This window comes from Solanum pennellii, chromosome 5 (genome assembly GCF_001406875.1).
Source record: "Solanum pennellii chromosome 5, SPENNV200".
NCBI lineage: Eukaryota > Viridiplantae > Streptophyta > Magnoliopsida > Solanales > Solanaceae > Solanum > Solanum pennellii.
The window spans coordinates 74,568,807-74,590,369 of NC_028641.1; the positions used below are offsets into that span (position 1 = coordinate 74,568,807).

General features: G+C 27.8%; 3 protein-coding genes across 3 annotated transcripts in view; 1 reads left to right on the forward strand and 2 right to left on the reverse strand.

The window, feature by feature from the left end:
- The first annotated feature begins 6,001 nt into the window (after nt 1-6,001).
- LOC107019936 (abscisic acid receptor PYL4) lies at nt 6,002-6,777 on the forward strand. The gene has a single exon (XM_015220291.2). It carries the CDS (start codon nt 6,027-6,029, stop codon nt 6,660-6,662), a length of 636 nt encoding a protein of 211 aa, XP_015075777.1. The 5' UTR covers nt 6,002-6,026; the 3' UTR covers nt 6,663-6,777.
- A 6,221-nt stretch (nt 6,778-12,998) lies between these two features.
- LOC107019767 (protein trichome birefringence-like 33) lies at nt 12,999-16,843 on the reverse strand. The gene is made up of 6 exons (XM_027916980.1): nt 16,672-16,843; nt 16,056-16,278; nt 15,083-15,254; nt 14,158-14,357; nt 13,903-14,064; nt 12,999-13,338 (listed from the first exon to the last, which is right to left on the reverse strand). The coding sequence occupies exons 1-6, from the start codon at nt 16,841-16,843 to the stop codon at nt 12,999-13,001; spliced, it is 1,269 nt and encodes a 422-aa protein (XP_027772781.1).
- A 990-nt stretch (nt 16,844-17,833) lies between these two features.
- Nucleotides 17,834-21,563, reverse strand: part of LOC107019768 (protein trichome birefringence-like 33) — a 4,443-nt gene continuing 713 nt past the window's right edge. Inside the window, exons 2-6 of the mRNA XM_027916979.1 lie at nt 21,254-21,467; nt 20,815-20,986; nt 19,470-19,669; nt 19,044-19,202; nt 17,834-18,318 (exon numbers count right to left, since the gene is read on the reverse strand). Coding sequence (XP_027772780.1) covers nt 17,979-18,318; nt 19,044-19,202; nt 19,470-19,669; nt 20,815-20,986; nt 21,254-21,467 — 1,085 coding nt within the window. The 3' untranslated portion in view covers nt 17,834-17,978. The remainder of the gene's footprint in view (nt 18,319-19,043; nt 19,203-19,469; nt 19,670-20,814; nt 20,987-21,253; nt 21,468-21,563) is intronic.

Consider the following 21,563-nt stretch of genomic DNA (forward strand, 5'->3'; position numbering starts at 1 on the left):
GTGTTTGTATAAAAGCGAGAGGAAAACGTATGTATGCATATATTTTCGTTCCTCTCTCCCAGATCTCGCTCGCCACTCTCCCAGATCTCACTCGCCACCCTCGCCTCTCTCATTTATACAAATAAAAATGAAATGTATAAATTGTGTTTTCGTTTGTATAAAGCGAGAAAAAATTATATATACACATGCAGATACATGTATCTTCGTCCTATACACTTATAATATACAATACAAATATTATCCTGCCCGATTTTCTTTTGCCTTTTTCTCTTTCTCGTTTTATAAATACACAGATTATACAATTGATCTTTTGTATACAACTGCTTTCTTTTGTATATCGATAGTGAATTATACAATAACTTTTTTTTGTATATGTATAGCAATTTATACAACTGCTCTCTTTGTATATATATAGCGAATTATACACCTACGTTTATATATATATATATTAAAAAATATATATTTATATTTGTTATAGAGCACAATTATATAAATTATAACTATAATATATAAATATGATTTTCTGTTTAAAGTTACTTTGTTTTATATTGGCCATCTGCATCACATAATTACTCTTGGTTGCCAAGTGGCCTTCTTCCTCTCATTTCCTTAATTGCAATTTGTTTTATCATATGTATTATTTTTGTAATTAAAACGTTACTTAATTTTTTTTTATATCCCATCATCATTATAAAAAAGAAAAGAAAAAAAAAAGAGATATTCTTTTAGAATATTTTGACAAAGTTTGCTTACATTATCAACAATTTATTTAAGGACTTTCTATGAAGCTTAAGTAAAATTTAGTGATTTTTTGGGTTTAGTGACTATTACTAGGTAAAATTGAGTAATTTTTTTAAAAAAGAAAAATAAGTTGGTAAATTTTGGTATAAAAATAAAATAAAAGTTGAGTGTTCATTTGTGAAATTATTCCCTTCATCAGCTAGTAGCAAATATAAATTTAAGATAATGAGTCTGTTTCTTTCTTTATTGACTCTTACATGATGCGATTTCAGATTAGTGGATTTTAAGTGTTGAATAATTAAATCGATGAAAAAAATAAAGTGATTAATTAATTGGCTGACATAAAGGTGACATTTTAACTTTAAACTATTTTTTTTGGTTCCTATATTCTTTTTATTTTTTCTATAGAAGTTTTCCATGAATCAGAAAAATCAAAGTGGTTGTACATGATGGAAAAACGAATCCATATATTGTACTTAATTAATTAAGTAATTAAGCAACTTGCACTCTCTTTAATCATCTCATTGACAAGGTAATTGATCTATTCTTCTTTTTATTTAGCGTTTGATAATAAATTTCAAATGATTTTTGTTTTATTTAAATTTATATAGTTAGAATTTAAAATCAAATTATGTTTGTTTATATAGAGGAGAAAAAGGAAGTATCAAATTTATTGTTTTTTGTTTGCTCTATTTTTAAGAAACTTATTTTTTTAAAATTTTTTGTAGTTTCTTATTAAAGATATGTTAACTGTATTAAAATATTTTTTAAAATGTCGATCATTAACGTATCAAGTTAGAAGTTTGAAATCAAGAACTTACTATAAAAGAAAATAAAATAATCAAATTAAAGCCTAAAAGCTACTTTATTGTTATTCATGAAAATGGAGTTGGGATATTTTAAAAAATAAGTTTGGAACAATTTTTAAAATTTGGAATTCAAATTTAAATTTGAAAATTTTATAATCAAATATTAATTTAAAAAATTACTCCGAAAAGAAGTGAATATTTCTCGTGGCCAAATGATTCTTTTTTATCTTTTTTTTATTTCCTTATTTAACATGCATATAAATATATAAATTTAACCATCAAAGTTACCTCAAAAAAAAAATAAAAAAAAAAGTTACCTCAAAAGCTCAACCTATAATTAATTAATTAATTAGTACTACTTTTCTTTTGTCAAAACAATTATTCATTTTAAATCATCTAGAAGGAATCTCTTGATACTTAAAATCTACGGTGAACTCAACTTGTTATATATTTATATTTATATATAAGATCATTAATTTCCAATAAAATAAATATTTCCAATTGCTATTTAACTTCAAGAAAAATATGTCCATATACAAAGTTGCAGCATGGACTTTTTGTCCACAAATTGCATGAACAGCATCATTATTTGTTTATATATAAATAAAATTGCAACTTGTTGGTAAATGCCTAAATTACAATAATTTCTTTAATTTTAACACCAACAAGAATTAATGCAGGACACCCCCCCCCCCCTTCCCCCTAGCTATGAAATAAACTTAAAAAAAAGAAAAAGAACAAAAAATAAAATAAAATGAGTTGATAATCTTTTTTAAAAAAAAAAACATATCTAAAACGTTTTTTTTTTTAAAAAAAAAAGATAAACCTCAAGTTGAAAAAATATTGTGTTTAGTTTAAGCAATTGATTACATAATCCATCTACCTTTGAATTGGATTGACATCTAATTAAGAAAATGTTGGGTATGTTGGAGGAGTATTTGTCATAATTCTTGTTTAGTTATTAGTTCTGGGCTAATTTAAACGTTCAGGTCAGGGTTGTATATATCTTCAAATTATAAAATAATAATATTGAGATTAATTATTTCTGAATAAACAATGAAAATAATAATTAAAAAATACATATACTTCTACTAAATCATTTGTCAATAAGAAATAAAGACCTAAAATAACTAATTTCAATATAAGTAATTTCAAATATATAGCTTGATTTTAGACCAAATGACCTTACTTATATGTCACACTATTTTTGAATTTATTTATTTGATTTTAATTTGATACAAAATTTAAAAAAGTAAAGAATATTTTAAACTTATAATATTAAATTAATGATACATAAAATATATTTAATAATATGGTTTAACTCTTGAATATGTCATATAGAAATTTATAAATCAATAGTTATGAAAGGAGGAAAAGGAATTTTTTAAAAAACGGATACTCCTTTTTATTTCAAATTGTTTTTTCTATTTTTCTGTTTTAGTCATTTTGAAAAATAATGTCTTTTTTTATTTTTAGAAAATTTTTAATTTTAACATTTCTCATAATATATTTTGAATCACACAATTAAGAGATGTTTTCATACATTTAATTTAAGATCACAAAAATTTATAATATATATATATATATTATTTATTTATTTATTTATTTATTTATTTTTTGATGTGATGAATTGCAATGTGAAAAGACGTTGTTAGCACGTTATTCTAAATGGTCTTCAAAAAATTTAATATGAGGACCAAATAGAATTTTAATAGAGTAATTGATATTACAATTTACAAATAATTTGGCAAATTGCTAACTATAGTGACAAGATATATGAAGTAGATGATCTTTTATACCCATGTGAATTGTATTGAAAAAAAGGTATCAAGTTGAGGATTGAGGGTGCCATTTGTTTTTGGAGGAAAATGATTTGAAATTAGAATAATTTAAAATTTAAATTACGTTGTTTGAACATGTAATTTAAAATTATTTAGTTATATTTTCTCATAAGTTGTGAAACAATAAAAAAGATTACTTTTTATACAATTTTATTAAATGAACAAATCGATCATAATGTTCTTAAACAAGTTATTAAAATAGCTTAAGACGATATACTAATAAACTAAATGTCTATATGTTCATTTTATAAAAATAAATATCAGTGAGTACAAACTTTCAAATCTAAATATAATTTTATAAAGATCAATTAATAAGAATGAGCGTTCAGTATTTGGTTCGAGATTCTTAAATTTTAGATTTAAAATTTAATAATTGGTAGTTAAAAGTAGATAGTAAATATTAAAATTTTAAATTTTATTTTGATAATTCGGTTTGATATGGTATTCAATAATACCATATTGAAATTATAGTCAATTGTATTACAAAGTTAATACTATTTTTCTAACTATTTCTGTTTTTTTTATTTGTAGGCACGATATAATAGAAGACCAAACAAGTAAGAAGACATCAAGAAAAACGAATTGATATAACTAACATATGTATTTGAGTTGTTTATGTTTACTTTAACTTTATCTTGGACTTGTACTAATGAGCAATGACATGCTGATATTTTACCTTCATCAAATAAATAATTCGAATTTTGCGAAATATCAAATATCAAATAGTATTAATATCTTGTACTAATTCAAATCCAAATATTATAATTCTAAAATTTTACTTTCATACCATCGAATATTAAATTACCAAAAAAATTGATTCAATTCAAAAATTCAATTTTTAATATTTTATTCCCAACTCTATCTACTAATCAAGAGTTACTATCATTCTTTAATATAACTCTTTTACCTCGGTATAAACAATATTTTATGCCAAATATACACTTTATTTTTACTTTTTAAGATATTTGAAATGATGGATCTTATTTTTGACAATAAATTTATAAATCAAGTTCTATACATTAAAAAGTTTAAAATCACGATTTTATTGAATTAGAAAATTTGAAGTCATGATCTCAAATTATATATTTAAATATTGATCATAAATTTAAATTAAATATTTATCAATAAATATCACATAAATTAAATCGATGAATAACTTTTGGTGGAGTAGTTGCAGGGCTATTTTTGTCACTCGCTTGAGAGACATTTGTAAAAAGTTGAAAAAAAACCTCGGATAATGATTTTGACTGGCAGTGGCAGATAACGTAATTACAGTGAAAGTGGAAGGGTATTTTATTCGAGACTCTGTCGAAATAATTAAGCTTTTAGCAAGTTGATGATCAACTTGCATGGCACCTAACGTAAGCAATTAGCTAAAACACCAAACTCAAATTGCTATAATTTTGTCTTCAAAAAGTTTCTGTTTTTCCCCAAAAATTTATCTAACCCAACATGTACATAACAACTAGGAGTGATAAATAAGCGGATTAAAAATTTAAAAATAACTATAAATAATAAATAAGCGGATTAGATTAAATATGAATCGGTTGGAAATAGCTTAGATAAAATTAACGCAAATAGATCAGTTTTATAAATAGAATAAGTGAAAACACGAATCAAAGATGTGTTCGGCATGAAAATATTTTCTAAGAAAATAAATAATTTTTTTTTATTCAGTGTATATATATACAAAAAATTAATCGAACATTATTTATATACAATCTAAATAAATATTACTATATGCGATGAGAGCATAGTGTGGTGTGATGTTGTGGGATGGATGGGAAGCGAGCGATATGGAGCGGAGGTGGAGATGAGCTTGTTAAGGCGAGAGAGGGGATGCAATCAATGTAAAAATATCGTTGATTTAAATTATATTCTATAGTTTTATAAATAGTCATTTATATGAAATATCGTTAATATAAATTATATTCTATAATTTTATAAATAGTTATTTTTTTCCTTTTTAAAGTATTATGAAAAATTATTTTCTAAGTTTCCAATCAATCAAATATATATAAAAGAAAAATTAAAAAAATGTTTTTCCTCATACGGGACACACTTTTAACGTCAGAATAAGCTTATATTTTCAAAAAATAATTTAATTTTATACTTTTTATGTTTAATTTAGTTAAATAAGTTTTAAATAATATATATACAAATTTACTGTCAAATCTCCATTTGTCTTACACATTTCGTTTTTCAAAAGTCAAATAAATTAAGTTTGATCAGTAATCTGTGCATTTTAAAATGAAATCTATATATTTGTAAACTATATAAAAAAATAATTAGTCACAATAATTGACAATTCAAAATATCTAAACTATATATAAAAATTTTGCAATAAAGGATACTTCTTTAAATCTAGAAATTCAAAATATGTCAAATAAATTGAGATAAAAAAAAATATATACACTAATATCTATAATTTATTTTAATATCTTGTTAAAATTCTTTCTTAATTATTAAGAAATTAAAAATATATGTCCAATTAAATATGTCACTCAAATTAAAATTAAAACAAAAATGAACAGGTAAACTCATAATTTAAATGTGTGTATACATTTTTTGTTTGTGTATATATATATATATATATCACACTCCATTCTCATCTCTCCATTCAAACAAAATAGAGATGACTTCTACACTCCAACTCCACCGAATCAACCACCATAACGCCGCCACACTCGCCGGAAACTTCCCCATGACGACGACGACAATGACTAGCAATATCTGCGTCCCCGATAACCACTTCCATTACCATACCCACCCAGTGGGTCCCAACAATAACCAGTGCTGCTCCGCCGTCGTCCGCTCCATCTCCGCCTCCATCGACACCGTATGGTCGATAATCCGCCGCTTCGACAATCCGCAAGCCTACAAAAACTTCCTCAAGAGCTGTCACGTTATCGTCGGCGACGGAAAAGTCGTCGGTTCTCTCAGGGAGGTCCACGTCATCACCGGCCTACCGGCGGCTTCGAGTATTGAGCGGCTCGAAATTCTAGACGACGAGAAAAAAGTGATGAGCATTAGTATTATCGGCGGTGATCACCGGCTGAATAATTATAGATCGGTGACTACACTTCATCGGGCGGCGGCGGATGACGGCGGCGACGGCGGTAGAACGGTGGTGGTGGAATCATACGTTGTGGATGTTCCACAAGGGAATACGAAAGAGGAAACACGTGTATTCATTGATACAATTGTACGGTGCAATTTGCAATCGTTAGGGCAAATCGCAGAGAATTTAGAAAAAAATAAAAGTACCTGACTATCTATCGAAAATAATCTTTCTATATTAACGTTAATATTGTTGTTGTTGTAAGAGTATTTAGGTAAATTGATCATTTTTATTATTAATTGAATACTGATTAAATCATTGTACATTTCATGACTTTATTTTATTTTTTGATATTTTCTTTTTATGAAGATTTAATAAGTGAAAAAAGTTGATAAATTTTGTAAAGTGTAATTAAAGTGGTTATTCTTGGAAGTGTTTGTGTTGTTTGTACACTGTTATATATAATATTTTACGATGTATTTTTTAGAATTATTATTTACCTGATCGATTTAGATTTCCATGCATTATACGTCTTTCACATTGATATGAGGAGCAACGTGCTTTCTTATATAATTTTGATAATACGTATTTTTTGAATTATATTTTTCATATTAATCCACATAAGGTTTGTCGTATCAAAATTTTCTTAATAATGAAGTAATTTTATTCATCTCACCGTATTAGTAGTGATATGTATTTTGTATACTATCCTTAGGCACCTATTAGATTAATTCTTCTAAGTTTCTTCTTTGTTCTGAATTGGATTTATTAGAGAAGCTGCAATATTACATGCATTTCATGATTTGCACATATTGCACAGTCCATCAATCTTAAAGAGTGAAAGGTTAAAAATGTACTTTTAATGTCAGTAATTATTTTGAATTTTCTATATGAACTATTAAGTGTGCAAGCTTTTTATATCACTAGTAATAGAATTAGAATTTTACTATCGAAAATTATAATATAAAAAAATAGGCATAATAAATATATAAAGTTTGATCTTATATATAAAATATATACTTTTTTATAAAAGAAATGGAGATGATTTTATAAAATGCATATTAACTATATGCATAATTCATTTTTTTGGAAAAATAATAATTGTTTATCCCAAAGAAACCAAAATATAAAATTATAAATTAGTAAAAGTAAAAGAGGAAAATAGTCCATTAATTAGTCACTTGGTTGGGCAGACCTGTATTACTAATAGATTAATGTAATGTATTTTACTCAATAAACACAGTGCATAAATATTAATTTTTAATTCCAAATAGTCTAATTATTTTAAAGGGTTTACCAGTTGTGAACTTCACAAATTGACATTGAATATAATTTATCCATACTACTAAGTACTAATTGCATTTTTTTTAAAAATAAAAATAAATTGTTAGTCTTTGGACACTGAACCTGCTGGTCATGAGATGGGTACACAACAACTAATTCCTGGATTTAGTTTATAATATAAAAAAATTTACTATAATTAATGTAATTTATACTGTTATAATTAATTATCTACCTTATTTTTTCAGATAATTAAATTCACTTGTTTGTTCAAAATCTCATTATATCTGTCCCGAAATGATAAAATTAGTCTATAAAAATATAAATTATTTTAATCATTCATTAATTTACTAGTTTTATCCTGATTCGTTTAAATTCAACTCATTCAAATCGTGATAGAAGAATCAAAAGCTGCAAAACAATAAGGTACCAACTTGCAATTAAATCAAAGTCAAGTTGTATTTTTAATTTTTGATAAATCTTTTATGGGATTTCTTGCCTCTCCTTTATTTTTAATTTCTCCCATAAATATTATATTAAATGTTGTGATCGGCAAAAGAAGAAAATATATTTTCCAAGTTGGTTACCAAGTGGGCAAGGAGGCTTTTATTGAATTTCAATTTGTTTGCCTACTAGTATTAGTCAATAAAAAGCATCTAGATATAATTATAATTTCATTTTATCTTAATCTTATAGTTTTAACTAATTATTTGCCTCTAGATATTCATATATCTCTGTTACTTTATTCATTTTGTATTTTGTTATCGTATTATCGTCATAGTTTTCTGCAAATTTGCTTCAGAACTTATTTTTAAGATGATCGTCTATTAGAAACAATTTGTCTATCTCATTAAAATATGAATAAGATTTACGTATATTTATCCTTCTCAAATCATATTTATAAAATTACATTAAATATATTATTTAGTAAGGCGATTTACCAATATATCCAAATGTAATATTGTGATGAAAGAGCAAAACTAAAATAATACTTAAAAAGAGTTTGCAATATCGAAAAATGTACTTATCATCTTTTAATTGAATTGTACGTAGATTTTTTGTCTTCTTATTTTATGATATGATTATACATTGAAATGATTGTCTGGTTAGTTTTTTGAAAATGAGTTTTTTTAGACGCAATCATTTTTATTAAAGTGAAATATTGTGTCTAAACATAACTTCGATTTTCACATACTATTATTTTTTAGCTTCAACTTTAATTATTATTTTTTCAGATTTCAACATGTCCAAACAAATTCTGACATTTTGTTCATTTAAAAACCCCTAAACATTTAGTTAATCGATTAATTTAATTGGTGATTAATTTGTTTCACATTTAATATCTCTAATCAAATCAAATATTCATGAAAGATGCTATAACCGGACGGTATATATCTCAAGTTGTAATATATAATTACCATTAGTATTAGTCAAATAGTTGAGATTTTTATGAAGCACTTTTTATGTCATTGATTCCATCATTTGGACTAATTAATTAAAAACCGGAGAAGGGTCAAAAACTCTTAAATTATATTTCGGCTCAAATATATCCTTTTTCTCAAACTATAGGGTAAAAAATATCCTTTTCATTAACACGATATGTTAAACGCCACTTGGATGCCATGTGGATACCACATGACATGCCATATAAGGCAATAGAGTTCCACTCATGCCACGTAGAAAATAAAACTTACCCCCTAATTTCCCCCAATTTTCTCTATTTTCCTTAGAATTTAGAAACGATTTCACTAAAAAACATAGAACCCCTTTCCCTTAGAGCTTATGTATTTTGTGAAATCGTTTTAAGGAAATGGAGAAATGAGGAAAAGGAGTTCTATGTTCTTCAGTGAAATCGTTTCTAAATTCTACGGGAAATGGAGAAAATTGGGGGAAATTAGGGATAAGTTTATTAGTCTACGTGGCATAAGTGGAACTCTATTGTCTTATGTGGCATGCCATGTGACATCCACATGACATCTAAGTGGCGTTTAACCGATTTTATTTATGAGAAGGGTATTTTTGACCCTGTAGTTTGACGGTAAGAGTATATTTGAGCCGAAATATACTTCAAGGGTATATGAGCTATTTCTGATAATTCAAGGGTATTTTGACCCTTTTTCGATTAAAAAAAGATAAAGTTCCTATATTAGAGTACTTTCGCATTTTATGTCATTGATGCCATCATTTATTGTACTCTAGAAATATTGAAAAATTGTTAGTTTCATTTTTGAGTTATTGATAGCCCTAAAAGAATTTTTTTTTACTTGATTAATCATAAATTTATATAAAAGAGAACCATAGGCCCGCTTACGTGGCGCCACCAAAAGCAAGAATTTCTTTTAAATTTATTTATTTCCAAAATTAACCTTCCTCTTTCATGAAAAGATGTGACTTTTATGAAAAGTTGTGACTTTATTGCAGTGTAGCGACTTCTATAAAAAAAAATATAACTTTTATGAAAAGATGTGACTTTTATGAAAAGTTGCGACTTTAATGAAGAGTTGCGACTTTTATAAAAATCTTTTATGAAAAGTTATTACTTTAATGAAGAATTGCGATTTTTATCAAAAATTGTGACCTTTATGAAAAGTTGCGACTTTAATGAAGAGTTGCGGCTTAATGAAAAGTTCTGACTTTTATGGAAGGTTGTGAACTTTCAGAAGTGTTAGTAACTTTTCCAAATAGTTGTAACATTTCTGATAAGACACAATAAAGATTTGTTCACACTACCCTTTGTTATCTATAAATAATGGGATTTCCTCTCATCTTAAACAACAAAAATTCTGATCTTCTTCTTCTACATGCGCAAAATTTAATATACTCGTGTACTTTGCTCATGTTGAGTAACTTACTAACACCATTGTTTTTTTGCATCAGTAAGTTTGTGAATAAAATCATTTCATCCTGAGAGGATGTAATTCTTTAAACCTCTTGTATTGGAGGGGAATAACTTTCTTAAAGGGGACATTTTGCATTAAGTGGACTCGATTTTTTTCTTTCTATTTCATTCTATTTTTACATATCCTGGTATGCTTGTTTACACTCATTATTTTATGCTTATGATATTAATTGTTGTTTTTGAGTAAATATTTCAAACTCTATTGTTTATGTTTCTCCAAAGTTATTGTCTCCGGTTAGATTTAACATTTACATATATGGTACGTACATTCATTGTGCAGAGTATTATTATTGTACTCAGTTCCAAGAATTCATGGATTGATATTCTATATTTAATTCTATAATTTAAAAGTACTAAATATAATCTTACGTATTATTTATTTTTACATAGACATGAAATTTCTCACTTATCAATTGAAGAAATTCATTATGCAAGTTCAAAAGTTTTAACTGCTTTCATGTTCGAGCGTGATTTCCTCTTTAAATATGTTAACATTTTTGAATTTTCTCCTAAAACATATATCACAATTGTATAATTTATGCAACTTAAATGTTTCTTTAAATGTTGTTGTATATATATTCTTATTTTCTTCTTTATTTTCCTTTGAATGTTGATTAAAGAACCAATGATTTATTATTTATATTAGTGATTAATTCATTCAATAGAGGTTCTTGAGTTATGCGATAACGACAAATTATTAAATTCATGGTGGAACATTGCTAATATTTTTTAAGAACCTATTTTTTCATTATTTTTAATGTATGGATATTAGAAAAAAATTATTTATATAACCTTACATATTATCTATTTTTACATAGATATAAAATTTCTCACTTATCAATTGAAGAAATTCATTATGCAAGTTCAAAAGTTTTAATTGCTTTCATGTTCGAGCTTGATTTCCTTTTTAAATATGTTAACAATTTTGAATTTTCTCTTAAGAAATATATCACTATGCAACTTAGATATTTTTTTTTATTAGAAAATGTCTTTGTATATATATATTTTTTACTTCTTTATTTTCCTTTTAATGTTGATTAAAGAACCAATGATTTATTATTTAATGATTAATTCATTCAGTAGAGGTTCTTGAGTTATGCGATAACGACAAATAATTAAATTCATGTTGGAACATTGCTAATATTTTTTAAGAACCTATTTTTCTATTATTTTTAATGTATGAATATTAGAAAAAAATTATTTGCAAGTTCAATGCAATTATCATTTATGACTGCACGAAGCGCGAGCAAATAACCTAGTTGAATATATGTACAAACACTCCTAAATTTTAGTCAAATGTAGGGGTGTTTTCAAATACTTATCTCGTTTTTTTTAATCAAGAACATCATTCTCGTATAAGAATTTGAGACCACCTATTATGTCATGTCGCAAATCCAAATGGTATCCAAGCTTAGTTTAGTCAACTAGAGAAGTATTTTTGAGACTATTAATAAGTTAAGAATAAAATTAATAATTTATGTCTAATTTAAAAATATTTTTAATATTCTCTAAAAATGAATAAGATTTTATGATTAATTGTCGTACTTGGTAGTCTTCGTAAAGCTACAACAATAAATTAACTCTTTCTAACAAATTAATTTTGAAATATACTATGATAAATTTGGTCTAAGGTCACAAAAAATAATTTTGGACCACGTTTAGAAATGTACCCAAAATTACCCAACAGCAATGTTTCTAAGTAGTATAGTTAAGGATATATTTTTCAAGAGTGGTTAAGGCCTAATTTGTTATAGTGATGTTAACTGAAAACTAAAGCTAAGTAATTACACTAATCACGAATTTTTATGAAAAAAATATAATTTTTTCCCATGTAACTTAAGATTTACGAGTAGATCAAACCACCAACTACATCGCTTTTATTAAAATTCACTATCGACAAAGTCTTCTCTTCAGATTAAAGATATTTTGACTCTATTCTCCCGGCAAGAAAAATGATTTTACCAATCAAATTAACCCTTCAGACCTTCTTCAACTCCAAAATGTGATGAGTCGACATCAAGGTGAACGTTAATTAGATATAAAGGCGGCTTCCCGGCTTAGATTGGAAGGAAGTACTTTACTTTCTAATCGCTTTTTAGGTCATTTTGAAAATTTGAGAGCCACTACAATTTCCAATTGACCTAGTAAGACTATACTTGTCACGAGTCGAGTCAATCAGGCTCAATGATAGAGTAGCAAAATGAAATCATATATTTATTGTTGGAATAATAACATTAATTCAAAAATTTGGACCTCCTCAACTAGAAATCACAAAAAGAAACTATATATATAGTCATTAGGGCAAGTTCTTGAGAAAATTTAAATGCTATATATATATATATTTATGCTCTCAAAGTGTTAATTAATTAAGGATAGAAAAGTTTAGCATATAAAAGCTCATTCCAAACATCTTGAAGTCCAGGCAAACACCAATGTATACAATCAGCATAACTAGCAGGTTTTGCTTTTTCTTGTGGACTTAAAGGTCCCATTCTTTCTTTGTAAATTGATGTATGTGCATCTCTTCTTGGCATTGATAATTGAGTTATGTTGAGAAATGTAATTGGCACTTTTGATTTGCTAAATTCTTCTTTAATCACTAACATTATGCTTTTTCTACTATCTGATCCCCAATAATTTGGATCCTCTATCATTTTTGTTTCATTGTAACAACTTCCATTTGGATCTCCTCCCCACTCTTTGCTCCTAATAACAATCCAAAAAAAAATTAAAAAAATGTTAGTAATATTTATAGATTCAGAATTTAGACGTGGTGAGTTCTATAGTTAAATTGTTAGTACGGTAAATATAAGTTGCTTTGGTTCAAATTTTGTGTTTGTGTTAAGAAATTTACTTGATACGTAGAAAAAATCTATTTAGAAAGAATCAAGACTTTATAAACTCAAAATTCTGAATTTTAAGTCGTGCGAATGGATATTTCAAACTCTTATCTATATTTATTTTTGCACACTATATATAAGACTCGACTCGTGATATAGATGGGTGGGTTGAATTGAATTTAAGCAGGTTAAAATAAATTAAGTTAATAAACAGATAAAATTATTAATCCGTCCGCAAGTTAGTTAGGCTGAGATGAGTTGTGTCAAGATGGGCTTCATAGATCATAACTCAATCCACCTAACTCTTGTTAAACTATAATTTCTTTGGTTTTGTAGTTTATCTATTCGATTTCAATATTCATATTAGAGTCTGACTTAATTCTTTTTTTTTTACTCAATATTAGAATTGTCTATTAGTATATAAACTTACCATGCATGAGAAGGTGACATGCTTGTAAAAAAGACCCTATTTCTTTTTGGATCCATATTTTTATTTATCCATCTCAATAAATTCTTCATTCCCATACGATAAGCATCACTAGTTGGCAAATCTTCAATATCTTTTATATTATCATCATCAAATGTCCCATTCCTAAAAAAAAAAAACGTAAAATTATGTGTTAAGACATAATTAATAATAAAAAATTTAATAATAAAAATAAAATATTAGTATATAAAAAGTTACAGAATCTTGAATGTACGTCCAGACATCCACCAAATATAAGTATTGAACACCAAAATATCAACTCCTTTCCAATATTTTCCATGTGTATCGATCGAATTTTTTCGAACGATTCGATTGGGTACCGTATGTTTCCAAGGACTATCTGCATTTGATTCTAGTAGAAATGGTGCCCAGTAGAATTCAATTGTTGCATTATAATCCTGGTATATATAAATAAATCCAAGTTAAAAATAAATGTAATTAACAATTAGTAGTGAACCCAAAGTTATTATATAGTAGAATTTCCACATGATGTAATGTATAGTATAAGTTTATGTTTACACGTGTTAGAAATATTTACACGATCAGGTTATTTAAAAGGTAATTTTATGCAAAATTATTAATTACGTAAAATGTATGTATATTATCAGGGTATATATGAGAGTCCGAAGCCTAAAGGGTACAAAATATTAACAAAAATTCAAAAATGGTATATAAAATTTTATATTGACCAAAACGGCAAAATCGCTGCATCAACAACGATTTACTCCACCAGAAAAAGCAATATCGTTGCCTCTGCAGCGATTTTGCAAAATGTGAATTTGTTTTTTTAGAAAATGAAATCGCTACCTAGGCAGCGATTTTAAACTTTTTTTTAATTTTTTTTTTTTGAAATCGCTGCCTAGGCAGCGATTTTCCTTATTTTATTTTTTTTTTTTAAAAAAAAAATTAAAATCGCTGCCTAGGTAGCGATTTTTTTTTAAAAAACAAATTCACATTTTGCAAAATCGCTGCAGAGACAGCAATTTTGCTTTTTCTGGTGGAGTAAATCGCTGTTGATGCAGCGATTTTACCATTTTAGTTAATATAAAATTTTATATACCATTTTAGAATTTTTATTAATATTTTGTACCCTTTAGGCTCCGGACTCGTATATATAACGTACCTTTACTGTAAAGATGACCAATGAATTGACTTTATCGAGGGATTTAGCGTCGTTTGGTACGATTTTATGGAGGAGGCAAACCATAGAATTGAATTGTCCTCGATTTAAAGAATCACCAACGAACATCATCCTCTTCCCTCGAAGATTTTCTAGCATCAATGATGCATTAAATCTGCCAAGATTATTATAACATATAGTTTAAATTCACAATAATAATGAGCAATTTATTTAATTTTAGAACAATTATGTGTGAATTTCTAATTTTCTATGGTAAGTATTAATCGGTAAATTCAAAAAGAATACTAGTATAACAAAATTAAGCTACACTAATTGGCTAAAAATATAATTTATAATCTTGAAAATAAAATAGGTTATCTGATCAGATAATATAAATTTTTTTAAACTGGCTGTATATATCACTTGAAGCTAGGGGAGTCTTATAGCAATAGTAAAGTTGTCTTTGTGTGATCTATAGATAACGAGTTCGAGCTGTGGAAGCAACCAAATGCTTGTATAAGCGTAGATTTTCTATGTCATACTTCTTGGGTTGCATGCCCTCCCCCAAACCATGCGCGTGAACTCAAAATGCTTTGTATATTGAGCTATCCTCGACGGTATATAGGTAAAAACAATTTGAAAATATAAAAAAAAATCCTAAATTATGGCGTTGTATATCACTTGAAGGGAGTGTAGGAGCAACAATAAAATTGTCTGCTTGTGATCTATAGATCACAAATTCGAAATGTGGAAACAAATACTAATGCTTTACATTAGGTTTAAGTTTTTTACATTACACCCATTGAGGTGCGACTCTTTCCTTCTTTCCTAGACCCTACAATATAAATACCAGATGTTTTGTACACTGCGCTGTCCTCGACGGTATATATCATCACTTAAAACTCATTAACTACATAAACCCGAACCTGAACCCTGAACCCTAAACCCTAACTACGTAAAAAAAAAGTTTACAAACCTGGGAATAAGACAGTCATTAGGTTGCCATCTCCAATAGAGATAGTCTTTATCTGGCCTACCATGTTCTTGACAAGTCACTTGAGGAAGTAAATATGGACATTCTGATTCACTATATAAAGGCCTATTTGTCTCATCCCAAATCCATTTTCCATTGAATAAATTGCAATCTTTTTCACCTTCTCCAATTGCAAATGGTGGCAATATATCATCCTTGTTCTTCTCTAACACAACAAAAAACAAAGTCAAACAACTCAAAATCAAGAATCTCCAAGAAAATGGATTTTAATTTATTTACAACGACAATAAAAGATATCGCACATGCATTATCAGTATAATTTAACATGTTATAGCATATTACACTTTTTTTATTTTTTTAAAACACTATGGGTGGTCACTTCTACATAGTTATATTTTACTTGACCAAATTTTGGAATAAGGGGCAAATTCTACCTTCTGATTTCCTTTTTTCTATTTAAGTCAAATCAAGTCGGAGTGTCTAGATTTTTAACATTTAAATTTCTCGATAAAGAACGATATGACCAATAACGATTCAAATATAATAATAATTGATAATAATATTAATTAGAAGACAAAAAGGAGTTGATAAAACTTACTTGGTGATTTAGGATTTGGCCAAATCAAGTTGGCCAAGGATGTGACTGATGGAGAGGATGGAAGGAGATAGGATGAGTAAGTTATCAAAAATACAACCAAACTTAGCAATAAGAATAGATAATTATAAAAATGAACTTTTCTTAAGATTGGCAAAGAAGGAGCCAATTCCATCTATTAAGGATTTAAAGCCAACATTCAAGAGTTATTTTTCGACTCGTGTACGTTAAATATTCTATCTGAGGATCACTACGTTACATCTGATGTTGTAGCTGACACGTTAAGTATCCTGTCTGGGGAGTACATCGTATGTTTGAAGCCTCTATAACACGATTAACACATTGACAAATGAAGAGTTGAATAAGATTCATTGTACTTAAACTAGATCATCAACTTACTAAATTAGGTCATATTTTTACAATTTTAATTATATGAATGATATACCTAGCTTTATGTTCATTGAATTTGTGTTAAATATCAATTTCCATTATGGTGCTATTGCTGCAATTTATTTAAGGTAAGCAATTATCCTAATTAATTTGTTGAAGGATATAATCTTATCATTAATTTTTTTAGAAATTGATAATGAGTGATTAATATGTCTTATCACTCGATAGTCAAGAAATTACGATTGAAGTCATATTTTTTTACAAATACATACTTAGTATCAATGTTTTAAAAGGATTTTTTAAGCCATTGTATTTTTCTCTATTTAATTTATTATTCTCTTTTCGAGTTAATTATTATTATTTTTAGAATTTTATTTTTTATATCTGTCTAGTTTTAGATATTGTTCTTGGCTGAAGTATTTAACTATTAGTCATTGAATCATGAATGATTTCCAATTGTAATGAATCAGATGGTTAGAAGTTAATTAGCCATTAAAAAATGACTGAGACAGATTCAAATTTTAAAGTTTATGAATTCTTATAATAGCGATCTTAAATTAGTGCAAGGACTTGTAATATAAGCTCTTAATGATGTTATTTATTTAATTTTTTCTTATAATATAGATATATCATGTCTGAACAAAAACTATTGATGAATTCTCGTGACTGACATACATACATGTAGATCGGCCCTAGGAGAAGGGGACTTACTCCTCAACACTAGTGTATTTTGGACCTGGTTCGATCCGTTGTATAAATGTTCACACATTCACAATTTAAAAACCAATTTAATTTTATCAAAATCGATTGCCTAAAAATAAGTATATACAAAGGACCATGTCCAAATACACTAGTGTTACGTTTTTTTTTTCTTCAAATTGATTAGCTAGACACAAACTGTTGATCGTCCATAAATTTTTCTAAGGATAAAAGAGCTTTGTGAATAAAAGTTCATTCCAAGTATCTTGAAGGCCAGGCAAACACCAATGTAAACAATCAGCATAGCTATATGGATTTGCTAGTTGCTCTTGTGTTAATTTACTCCATTGTTTCTTGTAAATTGTTGTGTGTGCTTCTTTTCTATAACTTGAGAGTTGTGTAATATTGAGAAATGAAATTGGCATTTTTGATTTGCCAAATTCTTGTGAAATCACTTGCATTATGCTTTTTCTACAATCTGATCCCCAATAATTTGGATCTTCTATCATTTTTGTTTCATTGTAACAATTTTTATTTGGTTCACCTCCCCAATCAATGCTCCTGAAAAACAAAGATTGGATATATATGTGTTATTTCTCAATGGTAAAATATAATTCTAAAATTCTCAAATGTTATTTGAAAATATTACATTATTTTTGGGGATTTTAATTTGTAAAATCCCAAATAATGTTGGTGGGATGGGGGTTGGGAATGAGATGTTGGAAAGGGGTGGGGGAAACAATCACCATAAAATCTCACTTAAAAAACTCGTTTTTCCTATTTTCACAAAAAGAGTCATTTTTAGATTTTCTTTACGAGCTTATTTTTCTAAAAGATATTTTTTTTAAAAAAAATTAATAGATCAAACATAAGAAAATTTCAAACGCATATTTTTAAAAATACTTTCCTCTATATCAAAAACATGAGGACAAAGGATTAAAATGTGGGGAATCGAGTCTCCTTTTTAATTTTATAAGAGGGACACTTACCTTCTTGTGTGACTTGAAAAGTTCAGTTGATGGTGAAGGTGCTTAACCACTTGAGAAAACCTCGTCATTTTCTTAAAGTAGCACTCATATCCAAACACAACAATTTTGAAATTCTATTTTTCTAACTTCATATATTTTGACCAAATATTGTCCAAATGTCAATTTCTTTCTTTTTGTTAATTTAATATTGTTAAAATAAAATATGTACCCATATAGCAAGATAAGGAGATAGGAAGTATTTTTTTTTTTTAAAAAAAAGTAAAATAGGAGGGATAAAATTTTATTGTTTTTACTCACCTTTCATGAGAAGGTGACATGCTAGAAAAGAAAACTCTAGTTTTCTTTGGATCCATATTCTTTTTAATCCATCTCAACAAACTCTTCATTGCCATCCTATATGCTTCCTCTGTGGATACCTCCACTATATCTTTCACTTTATCATCAAAAGACCCTTGCCTACAAGCAACGAAAAATCCAGAATTTAGACGTTGTAAGTTCTGAATCGAAATAATTTAAATGTTTGAAATAATATCATAGCCCAAAACGCGAAGCATTTCCAATCACGTGACCTTGTGATTGGGCGGAGCTATAGGTTATATATAGATGTTGAATCTCTTTAGGTTTTTTCTGTTTTAGTATTTCCTCAGTGAAAATTCTGACTCTGTAACTGAGAAAAAGTATTGAATATTATAACAAACAAGAAGAAAGAGTCAAGAAAATTACAAAATATTAAATTTGAAACCAGTTCTCCACCAAATGTAAGTATTGAACACAATTATATCAGCCCCTTTCCAATATTTTCCATGTGTGTTTATTGAATCTTTTCGAACAACTCTTTCTTCAATCCTATGTTTTCCTGGATTATCAGAATTTGATTCAAGTAGAAATGGTGCCCAATAAAACTCAATTGTTGCATTGTAATCCTGGAAAAAAATTACTCAAATATATAAGCTAACTTTATATATTTGTAAATATAAAATCAATGTTACTCATAGTTATTATCTCAGAAAGTCATACGTTTCTTCGTGATTCAAATTTTGTCAACAAACAAAAAGTGACTTTCTCAGACAGTAACTATTAGTTGAGTGACCATCTGAGAATTCAACTTCAGGATAGAGTGATACATAGTCTATCTTGTGTTTTCACTCGTGATGGCTAGAGGACGACCAAAGAAGTATTTGAACAAAGCTATTGATATAGGAAATTAAACAAGACTTGTTAAACAATAAAGGGGCAAATAGAGGAAATATACAAACCATTATGCAAGTCAATGATGTTATAGTTCATCTTCAATGCAACAATAGTGAATCCAAAATGAAGGATATTTCGTGGTTTTGTTCAATATCATGGAGAGTCATGAGTTGTATGTTAGTGTTAAAGTACGCGAGAGAACGTTTGAACAAGCTGTGGAGTATGTTTGGAAGCCTACTTATGACTTAACATGCTCGCGAATAGGACATTCATGTCAATTTTCTCTAGAAGTAAAGCGAACACACGAGGAGAACAGAGAAAAACATGTGAATTGAAGGATAAGGTAAACCAAATCAATATGGATGAAAGCTCAACTAAAGACGATGAATTAGTAATGATGCAAGACAAAGCTCAACTAGAAAGGAGAAGGTTCGGAGCTTTAACGTTGTACCTAATAACTACAAGAATGGTGTTACAATTACAAATAGACATGAACAAGAATTACTCAATCAACCAACACCAATAATGTAGAAATGATCAACATTTTCGTTCCTCTAATAAGAGAATTGTCGAGTGTGCAAACAAAGTCTCACATTGATAGCTGAATAGACTGGGAAGCTACATATAAGTTGTATGATCTCTTAATAGTGTGAGGCCTTTTGGGAAAAACCGTGCAGGCTTGGCCCAAAACAGATAATATCACACCATGTTATAAGTATTTGCGGGCTGGTTGAGCCCAATAAGAATTGAATAAAGAAATTGAGGGTCTAAAGATACGGGGCGGAAATTCTTCAAGTTAACAACAATGTACAAGCTAGCTATGTTGCTCAGACTCTCTAAAAATATTGTTGGACTCATATTTGATAGAGATGATTACCTTAATGTTGAAAACGTCGAAACTACCAACAGTGTTCATGGATTTAGCATTCTCAGGAATGATTCTATGGACAAGACAAACCATAGAAACATATTGTCCTCTGTTTACAGAATCGCCCACGAATAACATCCTCTTCCCTCGAAGTGTTTCCAACATTAATGTCGCGTTGAAACTATCATAGTAAGAACAAAAAGAGCTATAAAATGTGCAAAAAAAAAAAAAAACAAGTACAATAACAATATCTCTTATAATAAGTTACCAATTGATGAAGTTTACTAGTGTAAACAATCAAGCAGAGTACTTTAAACACAAGTGAAAGACATAGAAACAATATCTATCATTTTGACTCTCGAAATGTGAAAAAGGTCATATAATATATTTATGTCATTCATAGAGTTCGTTCGACTTATATTCACTGACAGTATAAAAGAATTTTTACCTTGGAAGAGAGCAATCATGAGGTTGCCATCTCCAATGTTGATAGTCTTTATCTGGCCTTCCATGTTCTTGACAAGTCAATTGTGGTTGTATAAAAGGACACTCTGATTCTTCATATAAAGGTCTTTTCTCATCCCAAATCCATTTTCCATTGAACACATTGCATCCTTCCTTTGTTTCTCCTATAGCAAATGGTAATTTCTCTTTGCTCTTTTCTACCAATAGAATTTCGTAAAATACAGTTAATCAGCAGTGAAATCAGAAATTTCGTTAAAACTGACACCATATGAATAGGTCCACCCCCCCCCCCC